General features: G+C 42.2%; 1 protein-coding gene and 1 long non-coding RNA gene across 24 annotated transcripts in view; one reads left to right on the forward strand and one right to left on the reverse strand.

The window, feature by feature from the left end:
- Positions 1-27,408, reverse strand: part of cadpsa (Ca2+-dependent activator protein for secretion a) — a 736,161-nt gene that overhangs the window by 102,384 nt on the left and 606,369 nt on the right. For 22 of the 23 annotated variants that reach the window (XM_038810550.1, XM_038810549.1, XM_038810561.1 and 19 more), the window contains 4 exons: positions 25,380-25,454; positions 24,393-24,476; positions 22,605-22,637; positions 14,230-14,337 (listed from right to left, as the gene is read on the reverse strand). In XM_038810550.1, the coding sequence (XP_038666478.1) occupies positions 14,230-14,337; positions 22,605-22,637; positions 24,393-24,476; positions 25,380-25,454 (300 nt within the window). The remainder of the gene's footprint in view (positions 1-14,229; positions 14,338-22,604; positions 22,638-24,392; positions 24,477-25,379; positions 25,455-27,408) is intronic. The other variant, XM_038810539.1, reaches the window with a different exon arrangement.
- LOC119973074 overlaps positions 1-27,408 on the forward strand; it is a 46,467-nt gene that overhangs the window by 8,906 nt on the left and 10,153 nt on the right. Inside the window, exon 2 of the long non-coding RNA XR_005462226.1 lies at positions 6,845-6,970. This is a non-coding gene — a long non-coding RNA (uncharacterized LOC119973074). The remainder of the gene's footprint in view (positions 1-6,844; positions 6,971-27,408) is intronic.

Raw genomic sequence — 27,408 nt, forward strand, 5'->3', positions numbered from 1 at the left:
CACTCGTAACTGAACTCCATTCTGAACATTTCCCATCAACCACCACTCTCTGTCTTCTTTCAACTAGCCAATTTCTGATCCACATCTCTAAATCACCCTCAATCCCCAGCCTCCGTATTTTCTGCAATAGCCGACCGTGGGGAACCTTATCAAACGCTTTACTGAAATCCATATACACCACATCAACTGCTTTACCCTCGTCCACCTGTTCAGTCACCTTCTCAAAGAACTCGATAAGGTTTGTGAGGCATGACCTACCCTTCACAAAACCATGCTGACTATCCCTAATCATATTATTCCTATCTAGATGATTATAAATCGTATCTTTTATAATCCTCTCCAAGACTTTACCCACCACAGACGTTAGGCTCACCGGCCTATAGTTACCAGGGTTATCTCTACTCCCCTTCTTGAACAAAGGGACCACATTTGCTATCCTCCAGTCCTCTGGCACTATTCCTGTAGCCAATGATGACCTAAAAATCAAAGCCAAAGGCTCAGCAATCTCTTCCCTGGCTTCCCAGAGAATCCTAGGATAAATCCCATCAGGCCCCGGGGACTTATCTATTTTCACCTTGTCCAGAATTGCCAACACTTCTTCCCTACGCACCTCAATGCCATCTATTCTAATAGCCTGGGTCTCAGCATTCTCCTCCACAATATTATCTTTTTCCTGAGTGAATACTGACAAAAAGTATTCACTTAGTATCTTGCTTATCTCCTCAGCCTCCACACACAACTTCCCACCACTGTCCTTGACTGGCCCTACTCTTACCCTAGTCATTCTTTTATTCCTGACATACCTATAGAAAGCTTTTGGGTTTTCCTTGATCCTACCTGCCAAAGACTTCTCGTGTCCCCTCCTTGCTCGTCTTAGCTCTCTCTTTAGATCCTTCCTCGCTTCCCTGTAACTATTAAGCGCCCCAACTGAAACTTCACGCCTCATCTTCACATAGGCCTCCTTTTTCCTCTTAACAAGAGATTCCACTTCTTTGGTAAACCACGGTTCCCTCGCTCTACCCTTTCCTCCCTGTCTGACTGGTACGTACTGATCAAGAACACGCAATAGCTGTTCCTTGAACAAGCTCCACATATCCAGTGTGCCCAACCCTTGCAGCCTACTTCTCCAACCTACACATCCTAATTCATGTCTAATGGCATCATAATTGCCCTTCCCCCAGCTATAAGTCTTGCCCTGCGGGGTATACTTATCCCTTTCCATCACTAATGTAAAGGTCACCGAATTGTGGTCACTGTCTCCAAAGTGTTCACCTACCTCCAGATCTAACACCTGGCCTGGTTCATTACCCAAAACCAAATCCAAAGTGGCCTCACCTCTTGTTGGCCTGTCAACATATTGTGTCAGAAAACCCTCCTGCACACATTGTACAAAGAACGACCCATCCAATGTACTCGAACTATATCTTTTCCAGTCAATATTAGGAAAGTTAAAGTCTCCCATAACAACTACCCTGTTACTTTCGCTCTTTTCCAGAATCATCTTCGCCATCCTTTCCTCTACATCTCTAGAACTATTAGGTGGCCTATAGAAAACTCCCAGCAGGGTGACCTCTCCTTTCCTGTTTCTAACCTCAGCCCATACTACCTCGGAAGAAGAGTCCCCATCTTGCATCCTTTCTGCCACCGTAATACTGTCCTTGACTAGCAGCGCCACACCTCCCCCTCTTTTGCCCCCTTCTCTGACTTTACTAAAACACCTAAACCCCGGAACCTGCAACAACCATTCCTGTCCCTCCTCTATCCATGTCTCTGAAATGGCCACAACATCGAAGTCCCAGGTACCAACCCATGCTGCCAATTCCCCTACCTTATTTCGTATACTCCTGGCATTGAAATAGACACACTTCAAACCACTGACCTGAACACTGGCACCCTCCTGCGAAGTCAAATCTGTGCTCCTGACCTCTCTACTCTCAATCTCTCGCACCCCAAAACTACAATCCAGGTTCCCATGCCCCTGCTGAATTAGTTTAAACCCCCCCAAAGAGTACTAACAAATCTCCCCCCCAGGATATTGGTGCCCCTTAGGTTCAGATGTAGACCATCCTGTCTATAGAGGTCCCACCTTCCCCAGAAAGAGCCCCAGTTATCCAGAAATCTGAATCCCTCCCGCCTGCACCATCCCTGTAGCCACGTGTTTAATTGCTCTCTCTCCCTATTCCTTGTCTCACTATCACGTGGCACGGGCAACAACCCAGAGATAACAACTCTGTTTGTTCTCGCTCTGAGCTTCCATCCTAGCTCCCTAAAGGCCTGCCTGACATCCTTGTCCCCTTTCCTACCTATGTCGTTAGTGCCAATGTGGACTACGACTTGGGGCTGCTCCCCCTCCCCCTTAAGGACCCGAAAAACACGATCCGAGACATCACTTACCCTTGCACCTGGGAGGCAACATACCAAACGTATGTCTGCTAATTCTCCAAGCTGCCAAGTTCCATCCTCGAACTTGGATGCATTGGGTCAGCGTTTTTAAAGCTGCTTTCACAGGTCAATAACTTGACTGACAAATATAAAAAAATGTGTGTATTGAAGCTGAAACAAAAGTTTTATTAGAGATAGGCAATTGTAATCTAATATTATATGGCATTCTGCCACAATGGACTACCCAAAGAAATGAATAGAAATTATGTACCTGGGCAGCACGGTGGCACAGTGGTTAGCACTGCTGCCTCATGGCACCGAGGTCCCAGGTTCGATCCCAGCTCTGGGTCACTGTCTGTGTGGAGTTTGCACAGTCACCCCATGTTTGCATAGTTTTCGTCCCCAAAACCCAAAGATGTGCAGGCTTGGTGGATTGCTCCTTAATTCGAAAAAATTGGGTAGTCGAAATTTATAATAAAAAGAAATGATGTACCTTTCTTACTGAAGACTAGAAAGCTGTACAGCATTTACTGTGCTGCTCCAACATCAGTCGGGCTAAGAGAAGACATGGCTTTCATTCAGCCAACACATCTTTCTCCTTTACGTTTTAGTGTCATCAACATAAAATATTGGGCGGGATTCTCTGTGTGGTGGTATGATTAGCATAGCTGCCTGCCATTGGTGCAGAACACCGGCTTATCAATGGCCCTGGTCGGTCATGCGCCTCTCGACCGGTTGGTTGAGACCAGTCATGTGACGGCTCCCCGATTGGTCGAGAGGCTGAGTTAACCCCGCCTCCAGGGCAGGGTATAAATACCCAGTACTGCCGGCGGTTGTCCTTCTACTGTAATCGACTGCAGGTCTTAACATCTAGTATATTAAAGCCATACTTTTGTTCAGCAACTCGTCTCGCGTTCGATTGATGGTACATCACTCTGATCCTGAGGCTAAGTGTTGATGCTGTTGTAAACGCCGTCGTTTTCACAACAGCGTCAACATGCCCACAGGAGCAGTGATTCTGACCCTTACAGGAGGCCAGCACGGCACTGGAGTAACCCACGGCGCTCCAGCTGCCGATGCCGGCGTCAAATGGGCACCGTGCAGCAATACGCGCATGTGCAGTGTGGCCGGCATCAACGCGCACATGCACAGTGGCTCCCTACTCCGCGCTGGCCCCAACGTAATATGGTGTAGGGCTGCAGGGGCCGGCGCAGAGCAAAAGTGACCCCCAGCCTGAGAGGCCGGCCCGCTGATAGGTAGACCCCGATCGCTGGCCAGGCCACAGCGGAGGCCCCCCCCAGGGGTCGGACCCCCCACCCTCCCCCCACCAGACCCCCCCAGATGCATGCACGCCGAGGTCCTGCTGGGTAAGACCATACGTGGACTGCTCATGCGGGACTCGGATTTGTTTTGCGGCTGCTCGGTCTATCCTGAGCGGAGAATCGCACGGGGGCGGGGGGGGGGGGGGGGGGGGGGGGGGGGCGGCGGGGGGTGGCCGCTTAGAGTGGCCCCCAACCGGCGCCGATTCTCCTCTCTCCGGAGAATCGGCGTACTGGCGTTGGGGCTGCGCTGCGCGAATCGCGCTTGGCCGCCGATTCTCCAGCCCGGCGTGGGCTGAGAGAATCCTGGCCATTAAGTGAATTATTTATACCAAAGACAATTTGGCTTGCATCTCCAAATCTTTTCCAAAAAACTGCAATTGAAGATTTAACATAGTCGCAGAACCTAGGTTCAAAAGCAGGTTACACATGCTTGTGAAAAAAAATTATTTCTCCAGGGAGCAATGGCCTTGTGAGAAACTCTGACCCAGAGTTATTTCACAAAATGTATGACAGCATGGGATGAATCCTTATTCCACTGCACACTCTGAAGCACGGTAAGCTGAAGGAGCTGTGGTATGCACACTGACAGAACTGGGCTTGAGTCCAGGTTCTGTGAAACTACCTCAATACTTCAGAATCCAACTTCAGAATGACCCTTCTCATGATCTCAACAACAGAGCAAATTACCCCTCTTTGATAAACCCAGGCTTTTTTCCAACCCATTCAACTAGAGGCTGGGCACATTTGAGTGCCAAACATTCCTTCCCTCTCAGAAAAACGATCTCTCTTTTGAGAAAGAGCAACTAATTGCATTTTTAGTAAGAGAACCATGAAATGTTGCCTTGCCTCTCTTGATCTACTGTAGAATTAGGATGGTAAAAATGTAAAGAAATAGATCTATTTGATTACCCTGATCTAAATGATGGAATTGGAAATTTAGGCTACAGTATGGAAGGATGTGTCTGCAGAAAGTGGCACAGAAACTACAGCTCTAGTCATTGTGGCTGAGTGACTGATGTGGAGGTTAGTCTCTTATAGTCATGTTGTACATTGATTATATGCTCATCTTCATTCTATTTCCTGGGTAGGTCCCCAGTCTTGAAAGCTGCATCTGTGACCAGCTAAAACCGATAAAGATTTTATTAGAGCTGAATCCATCAGAGTAAATGAAGTGACCATTCATGAATAATGGTCAGAGCTTTAACTGTATTGAAGGAGTTGCCGACCAAAGTGCAATCAGAAGCAGGTGGTGGAGGCTCTCCTGCTCCGACCTCTGTTCATCCAGTGATCGCCTGCTGGATGGCCAATTAGCAGCTGGCGGGCGGGCAGGATTGCTGATGATCCTGCATATGGGGGAGAGGGTTTGGAGGCTATACTTGAGGTGGCTGCTGTGTCATCATCAGAGATGGAGGAAGATGCTAATGGCATGTTTAAAGGTACTTGGGTCCTGAATGCAGCTGTGTCCAGCAGGAAGCCTCCAGTTCGAGAGCAGCCTCACAAGTCTGACACCACACATCCACTACTGGAGACCACGGCGCATCTGCTCGAGACCACATTTCATCTGCCTGAGATCATCCAATCCTCACCCTGCCATCAGCCTCTCCTCAGCCTCAATCCAAGGAAACCCTGTCAACCTCAGACAAACAGCTGCCCCTGTTCCAGCCAACCAAAATGCATTCGGAACCTGCCTGTGGACATGGTGGGAGCCAGAACTCAGGTGGTCACACGAGATACTGCTGATTCCCTCCATGACCTGGCATGAGATCCAGAGTTTCAGAATTTGCTTCCTTTTATTTCCTTCCCTATTGCTGTCTTACCCCATTATTAAGCATTATTGCCGCTCGATCTATCTGATGCAACGATTTAGATGGAAAAGAGAGACAGCAATGTTCAAGTGGAAGGAACGAGCCGTTGATCAAAGGGGAATCAAACAGAGTCATTCGATGATGTAACCCACGAAGGAGTGAAGAAAGGCAGATCACATAGAGAGTGACCGTCATATGAAAATAAAGCAGAGTCTCCATAGTCTCAGCAGGGTAGCATGGTGGTTAGCATAAATGCTTCACAGCTCCAGGGTCCCAGGTTCGATTCCCGGCTGGGTCACTGTCTGTGTGGAGTCTGCACGTCCTCCCCCTGTGTGCGTGGGTTTCCTCCGGGTGCTCCGGTTTCCTCCCACAGTCCAAAGATGTGCGGGTTAGGTGGATTGGCCATGCTAAATTGCCCGTAGTGTCCTAATAAAAGTAAGGTTAAGGGGGGGTTGTTGGGTTACGGGTATAGGGTGGATACGTGGGTTTGAGTAGGGTGATCATGGCTCGGCACAACATTGAGGGCCGAAGGGCCTGTTCTGTGCTGTACTGTTCTATGTTCTATGACTTAGATAGGCTGCTTTCCCCTTTGAGGGTGACTGGTGGTGATTTTAATCTGAGGATCACCACACCTCAAGAGAGGGGCGAGGTTGAGAAGACGGGCCTTAGCAGGTACGGGAATTGTGCTTAGAGGGAAAAATCAGTAGTGGTTTTCTGGGAGGAGCTCTTCAGCCACAGGTAGAAGGTGATTCAGGAGGACTCTTGCGATGACCTTTCCTGTGGCCGACAACAGGGAAATTCTTCTGTGGTTACTGCAGTCAGATGTGTCACCTTTCTTTGAGGATGGTCATGATTACAGCATCTCTGCGATCTCCTGGCATGTTCTCCTCCTTCCAGATAAGAGAAGTGTGATCATGTAGTCATGAAAATAGTGCTTCTTCACCATGTAGTGCTACAGCAGGGATTCCACCTGGTCCAGATGCCATGTTGTTCTTTAGCTGTTGGATGGCCTTGTGTCGGTTGGGCTTGTGCTGACATGGTGGTAGGCAGGCTGGAGTCCAGGGCACCTACGTTGAAGACGTTAAGGAGGTCTTCGAACTGCTCCTTCCAGTGGGCACTGACTTCTTCGCTGCTCTTGATGAGCACCTCCCCGTTCTTGGCCAGCAGTGGGGTGGGGCGCTGGGTGCTTGGGCCAAGGGTGGCCGAGACTATACTGAAGAAACCTCGCGTGTAGTGAATTACCAATAGTACAAAAATGTAAGAAAGTCACAAATCAAAGAAGGATAAAGAGGAGAACTTATTGTATCTGCAATAGATTTTTTCCTTTCTTTTTAGTCAAAGAAGATCTTAGCCGTAACTGTAAAACCGAAAAGGCTTGATTTCAATAATCAGGTGGATGGTGCTGTGAAGCAACAATGCCAACATGGAATTACAAATCTTGAGAGAGTGGAGGGCTGTTGGGTAAGTATAATCTAAATATACGTTAGGCTATGGCGATACGCAAACTTTCCCAACCTTCCCATTTATCACAGGAATTGTGCACAATATGTGAAACTGTTAATATAAAACAGATAGCAAGATTTCAAAATTCATCTTGTGGGTTACACTGCATTTAACCTATTTTCAGTTTGAAATGTTCTGGCTTATGACTGTTCTATGTTTCTAGGTGAATAAAGCATGAATCCTTACCTTATGTTAACCATTGTATGGAGGTGTATCAAAAGATCTCTGAATATCCAGGTGCTATATAATGTCAACAGCTGTTTTCCTAACCATCACTTTCTAAAAGTGTAAATAAACGTGAATATCGCCACGGTTCCCAGAGGACACATGGGCTGCTCTCCCCTTTGAGAGCAGACTGGTGGTGATTTAACCTGTGGGACGGACTGGCAAGTTAAACACAAATTCTCTTTTATGAATTCTTGCTGACCACAAAGCTAGAACTTTCTGAAGGTACTGCTCTAGCTACTAGCTGTTTCTGAGAAGTAAGAAGGGGAAACAATAAGAAACAGCAATTTGAATTTATATAGCATCTTTACTGTAACAAAATGTTTCAAATGTGTTATAATGAAAAATTTGGCAATGCACCAAATGGGACGCTTGGAAGCCAATGTTGGTCAAGGGTCATGGGTGGATGGGGCTTGATGTAAGGACAGAGTTTACAGAGGGTAGAATGGGGAGGTTGGTCAGGATTGTGTTAAGACAGAAATAAAAACAGAAAATGCTGGAAATACTCAGCAGGTTACGCTAACTCTGTTTCTCTCTGCACAGTTGCAGCCTGACCCATTGAGTATTTCCTGCATTTTCTGTTTTTATTTCAGATTTTCAGTATCCGCAGTATTTTGCTTTTGTATTTGTGTTAAGACAGTCAGGTCTAGAGGCAACAAAGGCATGGATGAGGGTTTCAGCAGCAGGTGAGCTTCGACAGAGACAGAGTCAGGCGATGTTAGCAGAAGTGGAACTAGGTGGTCCTAGTGATGACATGGACATGTGGTTGTAAGCGCACCTTGGGAGTCTGATATGATAACCAAGGTGGCAAACAGTCTGGTTCAGCCTGGGTCAGTTCTAGAGAGAACGATGGAGTCAGTAGCACAAGAACAATTTGCAGTGGTTCTGTTTGCTAAATGTTTAGTTGGAAGAAATTTCTGCTCAAACTATATTGGGAGTCAGACAGCGGAGAGTTGTAAGAGATGTGGTGAGGTGCATTTGAGTGTCATTAATGTAAGTGTGAAAGCTGATGCTGTGTTTTTGGATGATGCTGCCAAGGGGCAGTATATAGTTGGAGACACCACAGGTAATGATGCGGGAGGGGGAAAATAAGCCATTAAAAGTGATCCTCTGGCTATGATTACATAAATAAAAATGGAACCAGATGAATATCATCCTACCCAGCTGAATGCGGTGGAATAAAACAAATAGTGAAAAGATCATAAACATTGGGAAATTATCTATTTGCTACTGTAATATCCAATCCGCTGTGGCATTTTTTAAACACAGTTCAGTTGTTGGGAACAGGGTGGCCAGTCAGGTAAAACCAGCTCGATTCCTGACCACACCACCTTAACTATGCCGTTTATTAGGCTGCTTAGACACCTGCATTCGATATTATTCGGAATTGGAAAGGGAAGTTCTACAGCGCATAAAATGGCTGCTGATGCCCCACTGTTTTACATCACTGCCCAAGATTAATTTCACTCTCAAAATCTTATCAGCTGCCCTGATGAGTAGAAAAGTACAAGTAGCAGATTATTTGCATGATGAAACTTTGTAAGCTATTATATAATGGTATGCAAACATGCGTATAAATTCAAGGGAGCCTCATTTTTGGTACAAGCCTCTTTGGTGACATGTCCTAATGTGCATCATAAATTGCCACAATGTACATTGCAATAGCCTGTTTGCAATCTTATAAATTACCCTTGCATAATTAAGTAGGTAACAGTGGAAAGATACAGATTCTTACTTCCACACAGAGGTCTTTTGAAAGACATGCATGACAAATAAGGAAAATTATGTTTTTGAGCTGTCACAGGTTTCATTTTGTCTGCCAAGCTTTGCTGCATACCGGTAAATGTGATTATGATAATCTTCAGCGAATTCAAATAACTGAATTCATTGCAGTGACTGCTGCTAATATTTCAGACCAGTAGATTTCAAAGAGTTTGCCGCATGTCATGAAAAGGACATTAAAAAGGTTTTTTGAAGCAAAATAAATTCAATATCATAACTACGTCTTATGCAATTTAAACAGAAAATTTACTATTCACTTGAAACAACAGTACAAATAATTAAATAATATTTAAGGTTGCAATCTTAATTGGGACATAAATCAACATGTAGAACGTGATAACTCAAACGTTTAAATAGTCTGGTGCCATTAAGCAATAATATGTTTAACAAAATTGTGGTACTTACGGTCCTTACAGTTGAAAATATGCCACTCACTGCAAGTCTCTTCCTACTTATGTTATTTTCCTCCAATAAACTGCACCAATATACTGAAATACTGCATAAAACTGTTGTCAAACACAGTAACAAGTCATATTTTCCAACTTTGGCAATCTAAGTAGTTTCACAAATAAAGTGCTTTCAAAGTGTAATTTTTCAGCAGTTATTGCCACGTATGTAATGATTTACAAAGTTCAAAGTGGGAATTGGCAAATTCTGAGAACAATTTAAAAAGATTGAATCATGCACTTCTAACTTGTTGACTGCTTGCTGACAGTAAAACTTACATGTGCTATGAATGCAGAGAATTGCAGAAAAGCTTGCACCATTATAAGAAATTATTTTTAGAAATATTCTGGAATTTTTAACCAACTGATTTTGGTGTCAGCCACCTTAGCTCTTGATGCAAGCAGTGCATCCTGGTCATAATTGCTGACGTGAAGAGCATTTGTTAGGAGTTTCTCCCTGGCAGTCAATCTTAATGCAAAATACACATTAATCAGCAAAGCAAACGTTGAATCGGGACTTTCTCTGCTATTTTCTGCTGCTGAAGTTAATGGGGTCAGGCATATAGCTGGTGGCAAATCCGAACCTAGCCCTTCCCTGCCCAGTGGGACAGGTTAAAACTATATACGTATGCTTGAGGATTCTACAAAATGTCTTGCTCTGCATTACCAATCAACCTTTAACACATGGCTAGAGATATTTGCCGATAAAATTTATGTCGCTATTATTTTTACAGAAATTTGATGAGGCGTTTTTTCGCTTTTATTCTTTACAGGACGTGGGTGTCGGTTGCCCTAATTACCCTTGAACTGAGTGGTTTCCTTGGCCTTTTCAGAGGGCAGCTGAGAGTCAACCATATTGCTGTGGATCTAAAGTCACATGTAGGCCAGATGGTAGATTTCCTTCCCTAAGGCACAATAGTGAACCACATGGAGTTTTACAACAATGAATGATAATTGTCATGGTCACCCTTACTGAGACGAGCTTTATATTCCAAGTTTATTCACTGAAGTTAAATTACAATCGCTACTGTGCTGGGATTTGAACCCATGTCCCCAGAGCCTCTGGATTACTCGTCTAGTGACAATGTTATGACCACTCTGCCACCATCCCCCTCCAAATCTTCAGTTTTAATCTAAGCTATGCTCAGCAGTACAAAAACTGGAGGCTAATTTCTACTTAGCTGTTTAAAAGACTGAATTAAACTCTATTAATATCCATAATTCTTTTCAAACAAAATCTACTTTAAAAAGACAAAAGAAAGATATATATTTGAAACAATTCTATCAGGCACCATTACCTGCTGTTTTTTAAAGCAATGAAATAACTTTCCAGCATCTGGAGCAAAGCACATTATATTAAAGTGAGTTCTGTGACCCTGAATAAAATGATGAAATGAAATGATGAGGTACAACGGAATTCCAAAGTTGACTGGTCACCTAATTTCCTTCTCAAAGGAGATTAAAATAAAGAACATGGAAAGTAATATTAGAAGCTACATAATCTCTTGAAAGCACAGATATCTGAACAGTACTGTGCAGCAAATCTGTGTACAATAATATATCACTGCTTGCTTAGAGATCCCTTTTAAACATGTACTTTAATACAAAAATAAAACAGCAGAATGATTTAAAATTATTTATGAATAACGAATTCAAATTCAAGTTCCTGAAGGATTACCTCAAATATTCTCAGAAACATGACAGAACTAACATCATCCATCCTCTTATAAAATGGAGAAAACAAACATGGTAAGTCACAAAAGGTAAATACTGGAAGTGGCAGTGAGGGAAAAAGAAAGAAAAATGAGGGAGAAAGATGCAATGTACTGTAATTATACAACAATTTCAGAATTCAGCGGCATTAATACTTAATACAAATCCGAACCGATTTATTTTAGATTCAGGATAATTCAAGACGGTTTAGTTATTCTCTATGTTAGCTTTTAATGTTGTCCGGAAAATCAACTCTATCCATTCACAAATTATGAAAGTAGGTCAATATAACTTATTGATCCCAAATTAATTGTATTTCTTAATACCAAGCTTGAAATCATGGCATGTATATGCTCTCACATTTTTCATGTATAACATATTTCTTTAATGCATGACCTACCCATTTTTCTAATCAACCAGGAATATAAGCATATCTACATAAGACCATTTAAAATCATGATCTGGGACCAGTTGATTAAAATTAAATTTAAATTTTATGTAATATATGTCAGAATTAAACATGCCAGTCATTATGTTTTGACATACTGTATAAACTTGAAAAAGCAAACACCCTGCAATGTATCAAACCCCAACATTAGCCCTAGCGCACAAGGTAATACTCTCAGGTAATACTCTTGCAAAATTTTATAATGCCTTTGGCACAAATTCTCAAACGATTAAATAAAAATTAACTGAATGTAACTGTTAATTACAGTACAGGGAGAAAATATTAAAGCTGCTCCCATTAGCTGAGCTTCCAGCAAGAAAGATACTGCCCAGTAGCATCTTTAATTCATTTTTGCCGATCAGAATATTACTTTCCAAAAGTGCTCAGATGACACCTTTAAAGAGAATGAATGAATACAGCTCAATGAATACAGCTCGGAACATAATTAAGTTCGTCCAAACCTTTTTTTTCCAAATTGCTCATCATTTGCCTTTTTTGTTTGTTTAATTTGAATTTCAGATTACGATGACTTATTTTCATTAAAGTGGTTGCATACAAATGCAATGCACCAAAACAAGCAATCAAAAAATTATTTGGACATCTTGAATGATTGGGTTTTAGCAAGTAAGCTATAACAAAATAGATTATGCAAGGACGTGTAAATTCTGGTGTCGTTACCTTAAAAAACTCAGTTTACTTGGAATAATACAACTGTTGAGCATTGTTTGCGATTTGTTGAGCAACTCAAATGTTTCGCTGTACTTATTGCACACAAATGCAGATCATTAAGATAGCAGATATTTTTAACTGACGGCCATACATTTAAATCTAAGGGGTTCTATTTCTGGAACACGATTCCTTTGGTGAATTTTACTAGTTCTCCCATACATTATTAACAAGGATCATAAGCTGATAAGGACTAGCCCCACCCTACAAAAGCTTACCTATTGCCAGCCAGATATATTGGTGTACTGATGATGGTAATGGGTAAATATGCAACTAGAGACCATCCAGCCGTTTGGCAGCTGGAAATGGGAGGATTCATAATAGGTTGGGGGAATGGAGGAATAAAGTAAATATTTTTTAAAAATGCATTTGGGCAGTTTATTGCAACACAATTGGAGAAAATGACATACTAACTAGACATTAGACAGAATCAACCAACATAACAACTGACTCACCATTGACGTGCTTGACTGTCAGTATTTACTCAATAACAAAATGATTTCCATGGTACAATGGCAATTGAAAGTTAGTCATTTAGTTGGATTGACCATGTCTCCAATGTCTACCGGATGGGTGATTTTTTTCCCCCATTTCTTACAACCTTTAAAATCCCTGTTAGGCATCCATGCATAGAGCTTTGACAAGCTCTTAACGTGCTTTATGCATGTATGAAACATTCTTTTAAGATGTGGGTCATGATAGTAGATGTACACAGGAAGATTATTTGACTGAAAATCGTGCCGCTTGATACAATGTGACAAAACACTGGATATGAGAGATAAGTTTCATTTTAATTATTGGAAAACGGATGAGAGAAAGGGTAGAGATGGAAAGCAATTAGAAAGGAATAAAGGATAGGAAGGAATTTTTGAACAGAAACTGGACATTTGACACAGCCATTATCAAAGCATATTAGCGAGGTAACATAATATGAAACTGCCTTACTGCACAAAGCTCTCAATCAGAAGAGTGCGACTTAAAGCAGAAGCTAACAAAATTCAACATTACAGTAAATAACTTTAAAAATGTGATGTAATACTTTGAAGGCAAGCACTACCAGATATGTTCCTTTTAAACACTACAGATTTTTGCAAATAACCTTACTAAATAGATAAGCTCTAAAAAAGAGCAGCAACAATGATTTGTAAAAAATGATTAAATCTATGTGCACATTGCAAACCACAAAACGACAGAAAGCAGTGATCTACCAAACGGTATAACGGACAAATATCTTCTAAATATTCTCTGGGTATTCTAACTAAATACGCAAATGCATTAAATTTCATAAATAATTCTGTCAATGTTATCCTAAGTCTTTCAAAGTAAATAATAATCTTAGCCACAGTTTACCTATTGCAAATGTGGAATATTTACCTATTTACTGCCAAAGGTCTCGACATTAAGAGCTCACGTGAACATTTATCTTTGTGAATTCACAACTATCATTCTACATATTGATGACACTCAAGAGCACAAAAGTATATTTATTTATGGGTACCTAACAGTTACACAGAAATAAAAACAAGCATTTATTTTATGTTACTTTATAATATACGTTCTGTGTGCACTGGGGAGTATACTGTTCCATCTCTTAAACAAGTTGCTCACAGACTTGAGCTAATGAAGCTTCCTCATAAGAAAGCACTGTGACAGAAGTCACATGCAGACAGACCAGGTGCTGACACAACATACATGGTAGATTACAGTGCAGAGTCAGAACAGAGAGAGGCAGAGAAGAGCCTGAGTCAGAGGGACAGAAAAGATCTAAACAGCCACTGAATTTGTCTCAAAATGTGACTTATCCCTCGTTCATTAGTATTGTCACATTTTGGATGGTCTCCTCCCTGACCAGCAAGGAGGAGAAGGCATTTACTTACATCAAATAACCTTTCTATATACATCTCCTCATTGACCTTGTCACGCAGGATATCCTGACTCTGGCGCACAAAGGTCACGTAAGCATCTGCCAAATCCATCCCAGGTTTCTGGTAAGAAAAAAAGAAAGACAAAATGACGTTAGATGGTTTGTACTTTTTAAGACGGTAAGCCATTCTCTTCAATAAATACTGAGAGTTTTCCTGCACCAGCCAAACAGCAGTTCAATGATATGTGAATGAGGTTTCTGATGGTGATTGGCATGGAGCAAAAACAAAGCCCATTCAACACTATAATTACCTAGCTTGACCATAGAAGGTGCATTCAGCTGTTTAATCTCGAAGAAAAAAACAAAGAAAGCTCACTGAGTTATTCCGCAAATGGAAGTTTTCAGATAATCTAACTTCAGCCAATCTCTTTCTTTCTGTGAAAACCCATAACTATTCCTGTTGTTGTGAGCATTTTTGCAAATGATACATTGTTTCGTGCTTACAGCCTGTATAGTTCCAGTCTACCTTATATTATCTGCTTCACTGCAATAATACAGGAGTCAACATTAACAGCTAGCCCACATGGGTTATTCCTTATCAACATATCACATTGATAAGTGCCTCTGATTCATCAAATGGCTGGTTCATACTTAAGCCACAAATGTCACGGAGCAACAAATTAAAAACTATACAAGGGTCATGGGTAACACATGCCACCCGCACCCACCTCCTAAAAATTAAATTCTAAGGTAAGTATGCATGGACATCAGGCCAGTTTGTCTATTTATCCTCAAGAATTGAAGTGCTAAATGATCTGAAAAGTGGAGGGAAGGAAGTAAAATCCAAATCAGGAAATCAATAGAATTTGTAACTTATTGTTTTAAATTTAACACGTTAATACACTTACCTCCTACTAAATACCATTTGCTGGGACTTCACTTTCACTTTTACTGGAGTGTTTTAATACACTGTAGCTGCTTAACAGTGAGAAATTATTAGATAGCTCAAGTGATTTACAAGGTTCAACCAAATCATAAAGTGTGATCACTGCTGAAAAGCTAAGCATTGCATTGTTAGGAATACACTTATGTCATTGAGCAGTTTATAAAGGTTAATTTGAACACGGGGAGAAGGGTTGGTGCTGGTGGTTACCCCTAAGGAGTGTCGCTACATCAATATGAAACTGCCGGCCAATGGTTTGAGCAGTTGTAATGAGAGATGGGGGGGTCGGATTCTCCGGTCTCCGATGCCAAAAGCGATGGGCCGGAGAATCCACGTTTGTGCTGAAATCGGGGGCGGCGCCCCTTCTGCGATGCTCTGCCCCTCCAAAACAGCATACTCTAGGAGTACGCCACATGCCGTATGGACAGCCTCAGGACGTTACCTGAGGCCCTCCCCTGGATGCTCCGCCCCCGACAGGCCCTGTTCCCGAAGGCTTGGGTCCCTCATGCTATATTTTTTCGGGAACTCGGCGTAGCGGCTGCGGACTGATTCGAACGGCGTCACAGTCGGGGAAAAGCCAATCCACGGGGAGGAGGGGGTGGTCCGGGAATGGTGGGCCTGGCCAAAGGGGGGGGCACTATTTGGCAGGGCGGGTCCACGCGCGATCGACGTCACGTTGCACGGCACGGCCGCTGCAGGCCACCGCCGTGCGCATGCGCAGCCACGGACCCGGCAGTTCTCCGGCCATATCGGCAACTAGGGTCGGGTGCTCTATGCTGTGTGCCTGCTATCCCCCCCACCAGACAGAGGATCGATGGCCATTTTGCACAGATTTTTCGGTCGTAAAACGGCACCGTTCCCATGCCGGCGTCAGGACATAGTCTCCAAATCGGAGAATCCAGCCAGAATTTTTATACCAAAGGTGTAGAAGAAGTTAAGATAATTATGGCTTGAAGTTATTCAGAGGTGGTGAATGTTTCTAATAACATTTTCAGTTTGGTTAAAATGCGGTATCTTCAAGAAGAGGTGTTTGAAAATCTCTTCCTATTCATTTGCAAACACATGGCATGTTTCTGTAGGTGTCAACTTTCCTGATCTTTGCCTCCAGGTGCTGCCCCATTTTTCTAGCCACATATATTAGGGAAAATGGAGCTGAAACTAATTATGTTAATCTCTGCTTTATGAAACCTCATGAAATGAAAAGAAAATTGCTTATTGTCACAAGTAGGCTTCAGTGAAGTTACTGTGAAAAGCCCCTAGTCGCCACATTCCGGTGCCTTTTCGGGGAGGCTGGTACGGGAATTGAACCGTGCTGCTGGCCTGCTCGGTCTGCTTTAAAAGCCAGCGATTTAGCCCAGTGTGCTAAACCAGCCCCATGATATTTAGGGCATGGAAGTGAGGTGTGCAGTAGGTACAGATCCTGTTATGTGCTGCCAGTGAGGTGAGAGAAAGTGCTCCTGGTCATTTTTCTCCTTTGCTTGATGCAATGTTCAATGAACATCTAAGTGTAATAAGGCATGGAACATGATGCCATGGCCTGCCTCCAGAGCCCCACTCAGCAGAGGGTCAGTAATAGTGTTTGAGGGGAGGCTGAAGGCAGGAAGGCAAATGTTTGTTCTTTCTTTCAGTCTTCTTTTTAGATTTGTAAATAATTCATATCTGCAGTTACCATGCCCTGTCTTTGAAGGCTCTGCTTGTAGTATAAGACCTGAGAGTTCAGCAGCCATAGTTCCTGCTCCTTCTCCCCGCACGAGGCTCTGTTGTCATTGTTCTGTGGCAGGCTGCCTCCAGAGATGTTAATGATCTACGTTGGGAAATACAATGCTTCACTCTGATGGCCACACGGGTGCTTCTCAGTCAACAGCTGCTCCCAAATGGTTGATCGTACCGTCCCGCTGCCTACTGAGGCTATTAGGTGGCCAATTAATGACCGCTTAAGGGCCTCATTTTGCCGCCACTGGTATTAACCTAGCTGTAGACGGGCCCATTCCCATGCAGCCTGCATAACATGTAAAACTGTGCCATCAGCTTCTCATTTCCAGTGATGGAGTGGAGGGGGGCTCCTTTGATTAAAGGCACTTAGTGCCCAATCGAAGGACTGAACACGTTGGGAAGAGAGGTCCACTGAGTGTCACCCTCCTGATTTTCACAGTAACTTCATTGCAGTGTTAATGTGAGTTTACTCATGACACGAATAAAAAGACTATTATTAGATTATCCTTGCTGCTGGAGTTCCTGCACCACTCTCCCACAACCCCAATCCTGTGAATGCTGCCCCACCCCCTCTACTATTTGTGGAGGATTTGAGGTAGCAAATTTTACAAACACATTTTTCTTTTATTTGCTCCCCCAAATCTGTTGCAAAACAGGTACAAACTCAGAAGAGAGTCCAGGCCCTACAGGCTGTCAGTGTTATCTAATTGTCAGCCAGATTGGTTCAATGGGGGATTCTTAGCTTTTGAGACTACATACAATGGCAGGCGGCTCCTCGGGGCTGAATGGCGGGATCCCATGCTATATTCTGGACTTGGAACCTCATTAATTATGCACAGGCAAGTTCCCCTCCAAATCACTTGGCCGACCAGAAGCTGATTAATTTGGCTACCATCAGCTAGCGGGTTCAAAGATCTAGGGATCCAACATAAATGTCTGTCCAGCACATTCATACCACTCTCTCCAGTCAACCTGTCCCGACGAGACCATGCAGGATGTCCAAAACCCAGAGGAAAAAGGCCAGCACCTCAAGGAGAAGTCCTTTTCTCGATTCAACCCCCTCCCCAAGCCCATCGCCTGCAAGGTGCCCATGCCCGCATGAACCTCTTGCATCTGGAGTTTTCCTGCATCGCCTTTCAGTAAACAATGCAATATCCCTTTGACCCCCTTTTTTGTGATCTTTTCATGCAGTCTCATCAGGATCCAGCTTCTCTCCCCTCAGTCTTCCCTCTGTCTTCAATTGTTTGTCATCCTCAACCACCCTCCTTGCACCTCTGCTTGCCATCGTGCCCTCTCATCATTCCTCTCCCCAATCTTGCATAGCCCTCCATCCACAGCCTGGCCCTCCATCTAGGGCAGCCTGGAGGGCACAAACGTCTCTGCCCCAGCAGAGCAGCATTCAAATCAACAGAAACGGCATAGCACTATGAAGTAAAATAACCAACGAGAAAATGCTGGGAAATCTCAGCAGGTTTGGCAGCATCTATAGGGAAAGAAAAGAGCTAATGTTTCGAGTCCAAATGACCCTTTGTCATAGCACTATGACAGGTAGGAACTCACCTCAAAATCTTAAGCAAATTGATGTTTGCCTTGTGCATGCCACTCTTTTTCAAACAACTGGTGCCATTGTAATTTTCCACTGGTGTGACACAAGATTGGAGATTGGAAGACCTGATGAGATTTCGGCGATCAGTTGTGAGATGCAAATCAATGCAAATGGCTTCATGCCTTCAGGCCGCAGGAGAACCGACTTCTCCTTCGGGAGATTTGAAAACTGTTCTTACACAGGCTGGTTTCCAGCTTTTCAGCTCCCACTGATTCTTCAATAGTACCTGGGATGAGTGATGTAGCTGTTTTCATGCACTTTTCTGAAGCTCCGCCTGTTATAATGGTAATCTTCTCTGGTTTGTTACAAATCTTCTATTTGTTTGTTTGACTCTCCCTCACTTGCTATCAACGTGGCCCACATCCTGGTCACTCGCCTGTCCCAACTGAGATAGACTAGTGCTGGTCTTCTCAATGCGCTGTCCATTCATTGCACTGAGAGGCTATGTGCGTCAAACTCTTCATGAGGGATTGAACTGTTTACCAGAGCTTGATTTGAGTCTATCCCAGGACCCTGTCTTTGAAGCTTTTCTGTGCAACCAACACACATTGCGATTTCAACTCTCCAACGTTCCGACTCTGTTGAGGTCTGACCAGAATGTCAAGGGTCACCTCATGTCATGTAGCACCATTTAAGGCTGTTCACCATGTTGTGCCTGTACCTAAACTTGCTGCTGGGCTGTCTGACCACCTCTGAGCACCATGTTGTGTTGCTTTAAGGATGAGTAAATGCATCAGTTACTCATAAGGGAGTGGGGAAACACTTTGTGGGTTAATTTATTTAGACTAAGCACAGGAGAGCAGATATTCATGGACAGAAAATGTGAAGACATCAACAGTAGAGCTGTGTGTGTGTTCTGCTCAAAGGCAAAAGTGAAACAAAGACTGGATTGCACAACACACTGAAGGATATAACTGACAGACTGGGCTTGCAGCAGGTGCTGCAAGGTCCAACACAAGGGATAAACCAATTTGAACTAATCCTCACCAATCTAGCTGTCGCAGATGCAATTGTCCATGGCAGTAAGAATGACGAATGCACAATCCTTGTGGATCGGATATTCTGTCTTCACATTGGGGTCATATTCTATCATGTTATGTGGCACCACCACCAGGCTAAAAGGGATAATTCGGGTCAGCTCAAAACTGGGCATTCATGAGGTGCTGTGGACCCTCAGCAGCAGTAACAGCAGAATTATATTGGAGCACAATCTTTAACTTCACGGTCTGGCATATCACTCACTCTACCAGTGCAATCAAGCAGGGAGAAGGAGGCCAGCCCTGATCCAATGAGGGGAGTAGATGAGCATGCCAGGTGCCAACACCAGGCATACCTAAAAATGAGGTGGCAACTGGTGAAGCTACAACAGTGGGGTACATAAGCAGAATGCTGTAGGTCGAGCTAAGTGATCCCACAACCAATGGATCAGATCAAAGTTCCGGAGTCCTGACGCATCAAGTCATGAATGCTGATGGACAATAAATCAATTATAAGGAGCAGAAGGCTCCATGAACACATCCAACCCATGTGATGGTAGAGCCCAGCACATCAATACAAAAAGGACATTTGCAACCATCTTAAGCCAGAAGTGCTGAGTCAATGATCCATCTTGACCTCTTCCTGAGCCCCCAGCATTGCAGCGATCAGTCTTCTGTCAATTTGATTCACGGCAGGTGATATCAAGAAACAATTAAATTTAGGTATCTTTTCTTTATTCATTGGATGCAGGCACTGCTGGATGGGCCAGCATTTATTCCCCATCCCAAATTGCTCATTTCAGAGGGCATTTTTAAGAGTCAATCATATTTCTGTGGATCGGGAGTCACATTTTGGCCAGATCAGATAAGGATGGCAGATTTCCTTCCTTAGTGAACTGGATGGGTTTTTACGACAGTCTCCAATGGTTTCAAGATCATCATTAGACGTTTAATTCCAGATTTTTATTTAATTCAAATTCTACCATATGCCATGGTGGGGTTCACATTTGGGTCCCCAGAGCATTACCCTGGGTCTCTGGATTCTAGTCCAGTGACATTATCACAATTCCATTACCTCCCCTTGTTATTAGTCTTGTGCAATTGTTGGCAAATGCTGGCCTTCAGCATGGCAACGGAACAAGGCTTAGGTGTTCTGATTATACTATGAATATAATTGGATAACCCAATTAATGGGCTATTGTCAGAAAATCTATGCCACTCATGTATGTTAACTGCGATAACTCATGCTTTATTAAATAGACAGAATTGTGTGTGACTTTGAAGGTTAATAAGATACTCTGTACTTATATTTCATTCTATCAGCTCTGAATCAGGAAATCAAATTTTCCTGTGTTTCTTTTTCTCCAAGGCAGTTAATTCACACAACTTTGTCAGTAAGAGATACTCAACTATCAACTGTTTCTTTTTCTCAAGGCAGAAAATGTAATCTTCAAACTCACTTGTAGATTTATAGCTTTCTTATACCAAACAATCAAATTAGCAGGCTGTTTTCACGAGGTGGCATTCAGATATCTACAGTTTCCATCCTAAGTATATACTGGTAAGCTATTGCTGTGAATTGGTTTTGCTAATGAGATATATTTAAGACCACAGGGTACCCATTCAGGAGAATATTTGATTGCCAGTCACCAGAAGTTGCAGTTAGTTAGCACACTTCAGTCTACTTTCCAGGGTGCAAATGAGCATGGCTTTAGGAAGGAGCAAACCTGCAAGATTTTTGCATAAAGCAAATAATTACAGAGCAAGGGAATAATATTTGGTTCTCAGGATCATGACAGTATTATTTACACCTGCTGTTCCAGTGATGGGGAAATTATTCAACAATGCACCAGGTGAAAATGTGTTATCAGTACAATCCATCTCTCAAAGCCATCTACTGATAATTAGATGGGCAGAACATCTTGTTAAATCACTGTCGCTTTTCTCAAACAAACAATTCCTCTTGATCAAACAGTCAATAGATTTACTTTGCAGTATTTATACTGAAACACTGCAAGCTTTCTGAAGTGAGGAGTATTTCCCAAGCTTTCACCAGTTGGGCTTCCTGGCAGAATTAAAATGTATTCCTTTCAAGAAAATTTAAGAAATAGCCTGTTCCTCCTGTTATTAGTTTGTCAGAAATATTCTGCAGTCACAAGCTGCCGGTTCAGAAAATAAACCTTTAAATTAGACTTCCATCACTCTATCAAGTGAAAAATTTATACAACGTTCCAAAAGATAGAAATCACAGCTTTTTAAAGTGTTGGTTGTTTTCTTCCACAGGTAACAGATAGGTAGTAATAATCACTTGGATTTAGTATCCAGAAAACAAAGGGCACAGAGAAACATAAGTTTAGTTTTCAGGCTGTGGGCAGTATTCACGTGTGTTCCTGTACCGCCTGCAGCAGTTTGTGTTTATTGAAAAATCTACTCAGCTACTCGACATTTTTACTAAAATCCAACAACTTTATCCTGTTACTAGGAGAAAAATAGGCTAATGATAATTTGGGAATTAATAACAGCTAGGTAATAACTGCAAAGTGTAGTGCCCACCTTAATTCTCAAGGCACAATTCCTATTTAATTTAAGCTATTAGCACAGATGCTCACACGCACACTCCAAATGGAGAAGTATTGTGTTGATCTAGAGGCGAACATGGGGAGTGAAGACATCTCTAGTTCAACAGTGGCTAATGAGTGCTGGGAATTACCATGATGCCCCAGCCCAGGGAGAGGAAATACCAGACAGCCTGGGTTTTTTGTGACTCTTCTAGCAATGTTACTATGATCAGCAGCATTCCCATAGAAATGCATTCCTAACGTCTTCAGGACTGAAGGTAAGAAGATTGGGCAAACATTGCCTAAACTTGACTATTATTGAATCCTTCTGCATTTCAGAGGAATTGTTGTCTCTCTAAAGTCTAATCTAGTGAGGCTGCAGCAAAACAATAATCTGAACCAATTTTAAGGACAGAATAAGTCTCAGATTGTCTCATTAGTTCTCTCTATAAACATGGTGCCTGAGTTTGACAAACTTTCTTTAAGTAAAATGGACCTATTCTTTTATCGTCAAGCATCTACATGTTTCAGAATTCAGAGGTTTAACTTGCATGTCAACACAGAAGCTGATAGGATTATAGCCACACTTACGGGGACATCCACATACTTGGAAGCTGCTTTCACCTTTAAAATAAAATAGAAAGAAGGGCGATGACAAAAATACACATCAAAAATATAATATTAACTTAGTGAGCAATTTTTGAGACATCTAAGAAACCTGGAGCACTATCTAACTGAATTGCAACAGAGTACCATGTCCAGCACGTTTAGCCCGCTGTTTCCTGGCGCCGAGAAAGACCACGTTATCGAATGGGATTCTGTTGCAATCTGGGGCCTCAGTGGGGAACGCCGGTGAGGCCGTGCCCAGTCCCATTTCAATTCCTCAGTGCAGGATGAGATAGGGACAACTGCCCCACCCCCCCCCCTTCCACCACCAACCACCCCCCCCCCCTTCCACCACCAACTACCAGCAGTTCCAGGGTGCCATTCTGCCTGGAGGCCAATCACCTGGGAGTCACCGATCCCCTGGAGACCTCCCCAAGTGCCATTCCGCCTGGTCCCTGTTTGTGGGGACCAGTACTGAATGGCGCACGCATAGGTGTCAGGTGATGGGGTCAGATCCTAACGCCTTGGGTTGGCCAGATGAGCTGCATATTAGAGTAAGACTAGCTACTCACTCTAATATGCAGAATTGCCAAAGATTGATTCCGCCCATATTTGGCGGAATCCAGATCGCAACGTCTTGCATGATCTAGTGGTGAGCCGGATAAATCCCAGAAGAGGCCTCTCCCGGCATCTACTGGCTGTGTTGCGCCCCCGTTTGGACGGGACATGACTGGTAGATTGTGCCCCATAAGTAAGCCCATAAGATGTAGGAACAGAAGTAGGCCATTCGGCCTATCAAGTCTGTTCCATCATTCAATGAGAACAGGACTGATGTGAAATGATAATCCTCAACTCTACTTTCCTGCCTTAACCCATAATCCTTGATTTCTTTACTGATTAAAAATCAGTCTATCTCAGCTTTGAACATACTGAATGACCCAGCCTCTGTAGCCATCTACGGTAAAGAATTCTACAGACTCAGTAATCTCTGAGAGAAGAAATTCCTCCTCATCTCAGTCCAAAGTGTGTGACCTCTTACTCAAAGATTATCCCCTCTGGTCCTAGACTCTCCCATGAAGAAACATCCTCTCAGCACCTCCCCTGTCAAACCCCCTGAGAATCCTATATGTCTCAATAAGGTTATCTCTCATTTTTCTAAACTCCAATGAGTACAGGCCCAAACTACTTAAACTCTCCTCATAAGAAAATCCCTCCATACCCAGGATCAACCTAGCGAATCTCTTGACTGCCTCCAATGCGAGTATACCTTTCTTTAGATAAGGGGACCAAAACGGTTCACTGTTCTAAGACACGTCTCTTTGCACTTCAGGAAATGCCTCGAGTGAAACCTTCATTAACTGTCATAATAAAAGTGTACTGTATAGCTTACCAGATAATCATGTTTTTACAGGTATGATTCTACACATTAGGCCGTACTTTAGACATGGAGATGAATGGAGAGAATCCATTTGCAATAGCACAAGATAAATTTAACCTTTCTTTTGCTGTAAGGTCAGCAAGCTGTACAATAGGGTGAAATCTCGCATATGGGGTTGTTCCACAAAATTTTGGCAGATAACCAGGAAGGTGGGAAATTGGGAGTATGTACACCAGAGGTTCTACTGTACATCCTGCAATGCAAATGCAGCATCATTGACTGAAAACTGAGAATATTTCCAAATTATTTTTTTTCTGAACAAGAAGAAATCTCTATTTTAATTCTCTCTAAATAATACCAAGAACAATAAATTAATTAAAATACTTTTTTCTTACAGTGAATGACAGAAAAGATGAGAAGAGTGTCCCTTCATCGTATCTAGATAGTTTGGACAGCACTCCTTCCAAAATCGTGACAAACTAGGGAGAGAAAATGGTTAAAAGTACATTAACTTAATTGGGCTTAACAGTTCTGTTTCTTCTAATCTTAAAAAGGTCATTGTTGCCTCACAAGGTTGAAGAATCTAAGCTTGAACCTATTTCTTGCTTTATTGAAGAACATGAACTCCATGTTGGCTACTATCATTATCCAATGAACTGCTGCATATATCTTACTATCGTTGCAAATTGGAAACTCAATTTTCGTATGAGTATAATCCTATTACCATTTCTCAGTTACATTAGTGAATATGCTCTTTGTCTACTCATTTCCTATAACTGAATCAATTAATAGGAACACCCATAGTATATTTCTTTAATTCATTACCATTTTTGGAAGGTTCTTTAACACTGCAGTGATGGTGGTATGTGCTTGACATCAACTAAGTAGCATTTAACAATGATTGCAATAATAACCAGTTGCTTGCTAATTATTCCATTAAACATTTAGAGAAATTAGAGAGTGACAGTTGAAAGTTCCATTTTAAACATGGTGAATCGATGAAACTGGCTCCTCTCTGTTTGAGATTTATGATAGCCAATTCTGAATATTATCTGCATGAAGTTTCCCATTGAGATTAACTCGTAAGAGTGTCTTATTAAGACTTCAGATTTCGGGCAGCACGGTGATGCAGTGGTTAGCACCGCTGCCTCACTGCACCGAGGTCCCAGTTTCGAACCCGGCTCTGGGTCACTGTCCGTGTGGAGTTTGCACATTCTCCCTGAGTTTGCGTGGGTTTCGCCCCCACATCCCCAAAAATGTGCAGGGTAGGTGGATTGGCCACGCTAAATTGCCCCTTAATTGGAAAAATGAATTGGGTATTCAAAATTTTTTTAAAGACTTCAGATTTCTAAGACAGTCCTAATAGCTATTTTGCACTGTACCTTTGCAACCATGAGTGTTATCATTTCTTTGACAGTTTCTTCAATTAACTCATCAATCTTAGAATGGTATTGCCGCTGAAAGGAATAGAAAAAAACATGGGCAAAATGGGATATTCACTTTTAAACCAACATGCTAGCTGAGACCTGTCAAGTCTTCACCTTGTAAAATTTGCATTTTTCTCCTCCACTTGATCGCCCTTCAGCCACAATGAGCAGGTATGACATTTGCTTTGAGCACACCCTTGTTGTAAATCCACCCCCACAGTCAGCAAGAATTGGGCATGAATTACCTCATGGTACATTTGTGCACCTCTAACAGTATTTCAGATAATACTTAGGAAGCCCTGAATGCAGAATGCTACTGATACATTAAGCTTTGGCACGAAGAACATGTCCCTGAAGTTACAATGTGCTATGTTGGCATCAAACATTTTATGTGTCTGCCTCTCTGCTATTTTACTTAAAGAATAAGCTTACCTAATCTGAAAGGGTAATGTCTCTCGTAAAATAATAGATTGGCATTTCAGATAAACATCTTTAAGTATTTGTATACTATTATCCAACAATATAACATGGCCCATAAAACTAAATTCAAATAAATATTAAATCAATAAAAAGCATTAAAAATAAGTTTTAAAATTACAACTCTAGGTGTGTTAAAATTATACTTCCTCTCTATATAAACAAAACCAGTATTTCAGTCTCGATAAATACATCCATTGTAAATCATTTGGAGTCATGTTTAAATAATTCAGAAATCAACTTTCAATCGAGAAAACAGTAGAGCAGTGTTACTGTGCAGAATTCCTATTAATTTCCAGAAAGAGCTTTTCAATGTGAGAATTAGTTCCTTCAGGATATATAACATGTTTCTGATAGGCAACTAGCACAGCCAACAACAGTTCAATTTCCTGAGTACATACATTTTACAACTAACTAACTAATCTATAATTGAACAGATGAAAAATGGCACTATTATATCTTTACTTTGAAATGATGCTATATTTATTCTCATCTGATTTATGCACAGCTCACTTTTTAATTAGCCTTATTAATTAATTGTAACCTGTTTGAAATAATAAAAGGATCGATGTACAAATCTGATTAAAGATCATCATTCAATAAAGGGCTGCTATCATTTAATGCATGAAAAATATAATCTTCACAAAGCTCAAGATTTTAATGTTTCATGGGCTTTTCTCAGACCCCACTGTAAATGAAGTGGGATCCTAGCAGACATGCCATCAGAAATAGAGTAACAGGCTGAAAACAGACATTTCTTGTAATTGCTGGGAGACCGCAAGAACACCCACGCAATTTCAAGGACCTTGATAGTGTTGTCAATTTTCTTGTAAATATGCTTTTGTAATTAAGACATTGAATACAAAACAAGGAAGTTGTGAGAAACCTTTACAAATCACTGGTTAGGCCTCAGCTGGGGTAGTGTTCACAATTTTGGCCATCACATTTTAGGACAGATATCAAGACCTTGAGGAGGTTGCAGGGGGTGTTTACATTAATGGTGTCAGGGAGAGGGTCTTCCATTATGTGGAGGGACAGAAGAAACTGCAATTGTTCTCCTTAGGGGAAACCTGCCAAAATGTTAGTGTTTTTGATGTAGAAAGTAGGGAGAAGACGTTTCTACTTGTCACCAGAGGCCATAAACTTAAATAAAGTGCAAAAGAACTAAGGGGATAAGAAGAGTTTTTTTTCACACAACAATTTGTTAAGATCTGGAATGCACTGTTGGAGAAGGTTGGTGGAAGCAGATGTCAAAATAACTAATACTTCAATAGGACTAATTTGCACAGTTTTTGGAAAAAGATGAGTTGTGGAACTAAATGGATAGTTCTTTCAAAGAGCCAGAACAGGCACAATGGGCTGTATGGCCACTTTCTGTGCTGTACGATTCAGTGATTGCTGATTCAAAAATGCTTTGCATTTTGAACTTTAAAAAATCAGCTTTGGACATTTGTTGAATTCTGCTTCAAGTATGTGTCAATTCCACTGAGTCCTGTGTATACCAAGG

This window comes from Scyliorhinus canicula, chromosome 11, assembly GCF_902713615.1.
Source record: "Scyliorhinus canicula chromosome 11, sScyCan1.1, whole genome shotgun sequence".
Lineage (NCBI taxonomy): Eukaryota > Metazoa > Chordata > Chondrichthyes > Carcharhiniformes > Scyliorhinidae > Scyliorhinus > Scyliorhinus canicula.